This window comes from Penaeus monodon, chromosome 27, assembly GCF_015228065.2.
Source record: "Penaeus monodon isolate SGIC_2016 chromosome 27, NSTDA_Pmon_1, whole genome shotgun sequence".
Taxonomy (NCBI): domain Eukaryota; kingdom Metazoa; phylum Arthropoda; class Malacostraca; order Decapoda; family Penaeidae; genus Penaeus; species Penaeus monodon.
In genome coordinates, this window is record NC_051412.1 from 21,023,553 (window position 1) to 21,024,778 (window position 1,226).

Consider the following 1,226-nt stretch of genomic DNA (forward strand, 5'->3'; position numbering starts at 1 on the left):
TTACCCAATACACTGCATAAAGAGCCATTACCATCAATTCATAGTTGGAGTTAGAGGTCACAATGAGAGTGAGGTTACCCACCTTATAATATATTTTTTCATGAGGTAGCTTTTGTTTGTATGGGGCTCATCTGGCAATCAGTGGCCCCCCTTTTCATCAGCTGAGCAGGCCAGGCCTACATGTGTGTGCCTGGCTTAACAGAGTTTTGCCATGTATTTTCTGGTAAGATAGAACTTAAAGACAGGTCTCCATCATTGACAAATCTCTAGTAATGTGTAGAATACTAGAATGCAAACATTTTATTATAGATTTTTAGTATCAACACAGAAGAGTGTTTTTCCATTCTTAGTTTTTTATGCACACTGACAGGTTTCAAGTGCATAGACAGGATTTTTATGACCATCAAGTATGTACATTGTAGTTGTGATGTCATCACTGTCTGTAAGTTACCAATTTATAGATAGATAGATAGATAACTAATTTAGCATTTATTCATTTGCCCTGCCTTTTTTGTACCATTTTCAAATATACAGACTTTATACAGACCTGCTCTTTGTAAAAGAAAGATAATTGGTATAGATGATGAATAAGAGGTAATAATGAGAAAAAACATATGAATTTATTGCAGTTACAAGGTGTGTACTTGTCTGCTATTTCTGGTTACACATTGCTCAGCTGGTGTTATATTAGCCAACACTGACAGTATAACATTCAGTCTACTAGAACATCTCAGTGTTGCTGTTTACGATTGTAATACAATACTCTTAAGTTAGATGATATTGCTCCCGTTAAATTTTGTAAACAAACTTCCAGAGAATCATATAAACAGACATGAAGAGATGAATGATGCTTCATTCGAATCATATCTTTATAAACAATATACACATTGATATTTATATCTTATAGTCTGTGTTTAGATGCTATTTGCATGTTTGTTTTATTTTTTTGCTTTAATATTGTTATGAGAAACTGTATTCATTCTTTGTTGCAGTATGGTAATTTGTAGTTACTTTCATTTTGATATTCTGATTATGTTTCAGTCTTATTTTATCTACCAATCCTGACAGATATTAGTGGCAAGATGTTTGCCACAATTAAGGAAGCCCTCGGCACAGAGCGGTTTGAGGCAACCGGGCGTGGAGGTGGAGGATGCATCAACGAAGGCGAAGTGTTCAAGACAGACAAGGGACAGGTCTTCTTGAAGAGGAACTCAAAGTCTAAAGTA

At 35.1% G+C, this 1,226-nt stretch overlaps 1 protein-coding gene across 2 annotated transcripts in view; it reads left to right on the forward strand.

Annotated features, from left to right (window-relative positions):
- LOC119590678 (ketosamine-3-kinase-like) overlaps positions 1 to 1,226 on the forward strand; it is a 6,441-nt gene that overhangs the window by 2,782 nt on the left and 2,433 nt on the right. For both annotated transcript variants that reach the window (XM_037939363.1, XM_037939362.1), the window contains exon 2: positions 1,069 to 1,223. In XM_037939363.1, coding sequence (XP_037795291.1) covers positions 1,083 to 1,223 — 141 coding nt within the window. In that variant the 5' untranslated portion in view covers positions 1,069 to 1,082. The remainder of the gene's footprint in view (positions 1 to 1,068; positions 1,224 to 1,226) is intronic.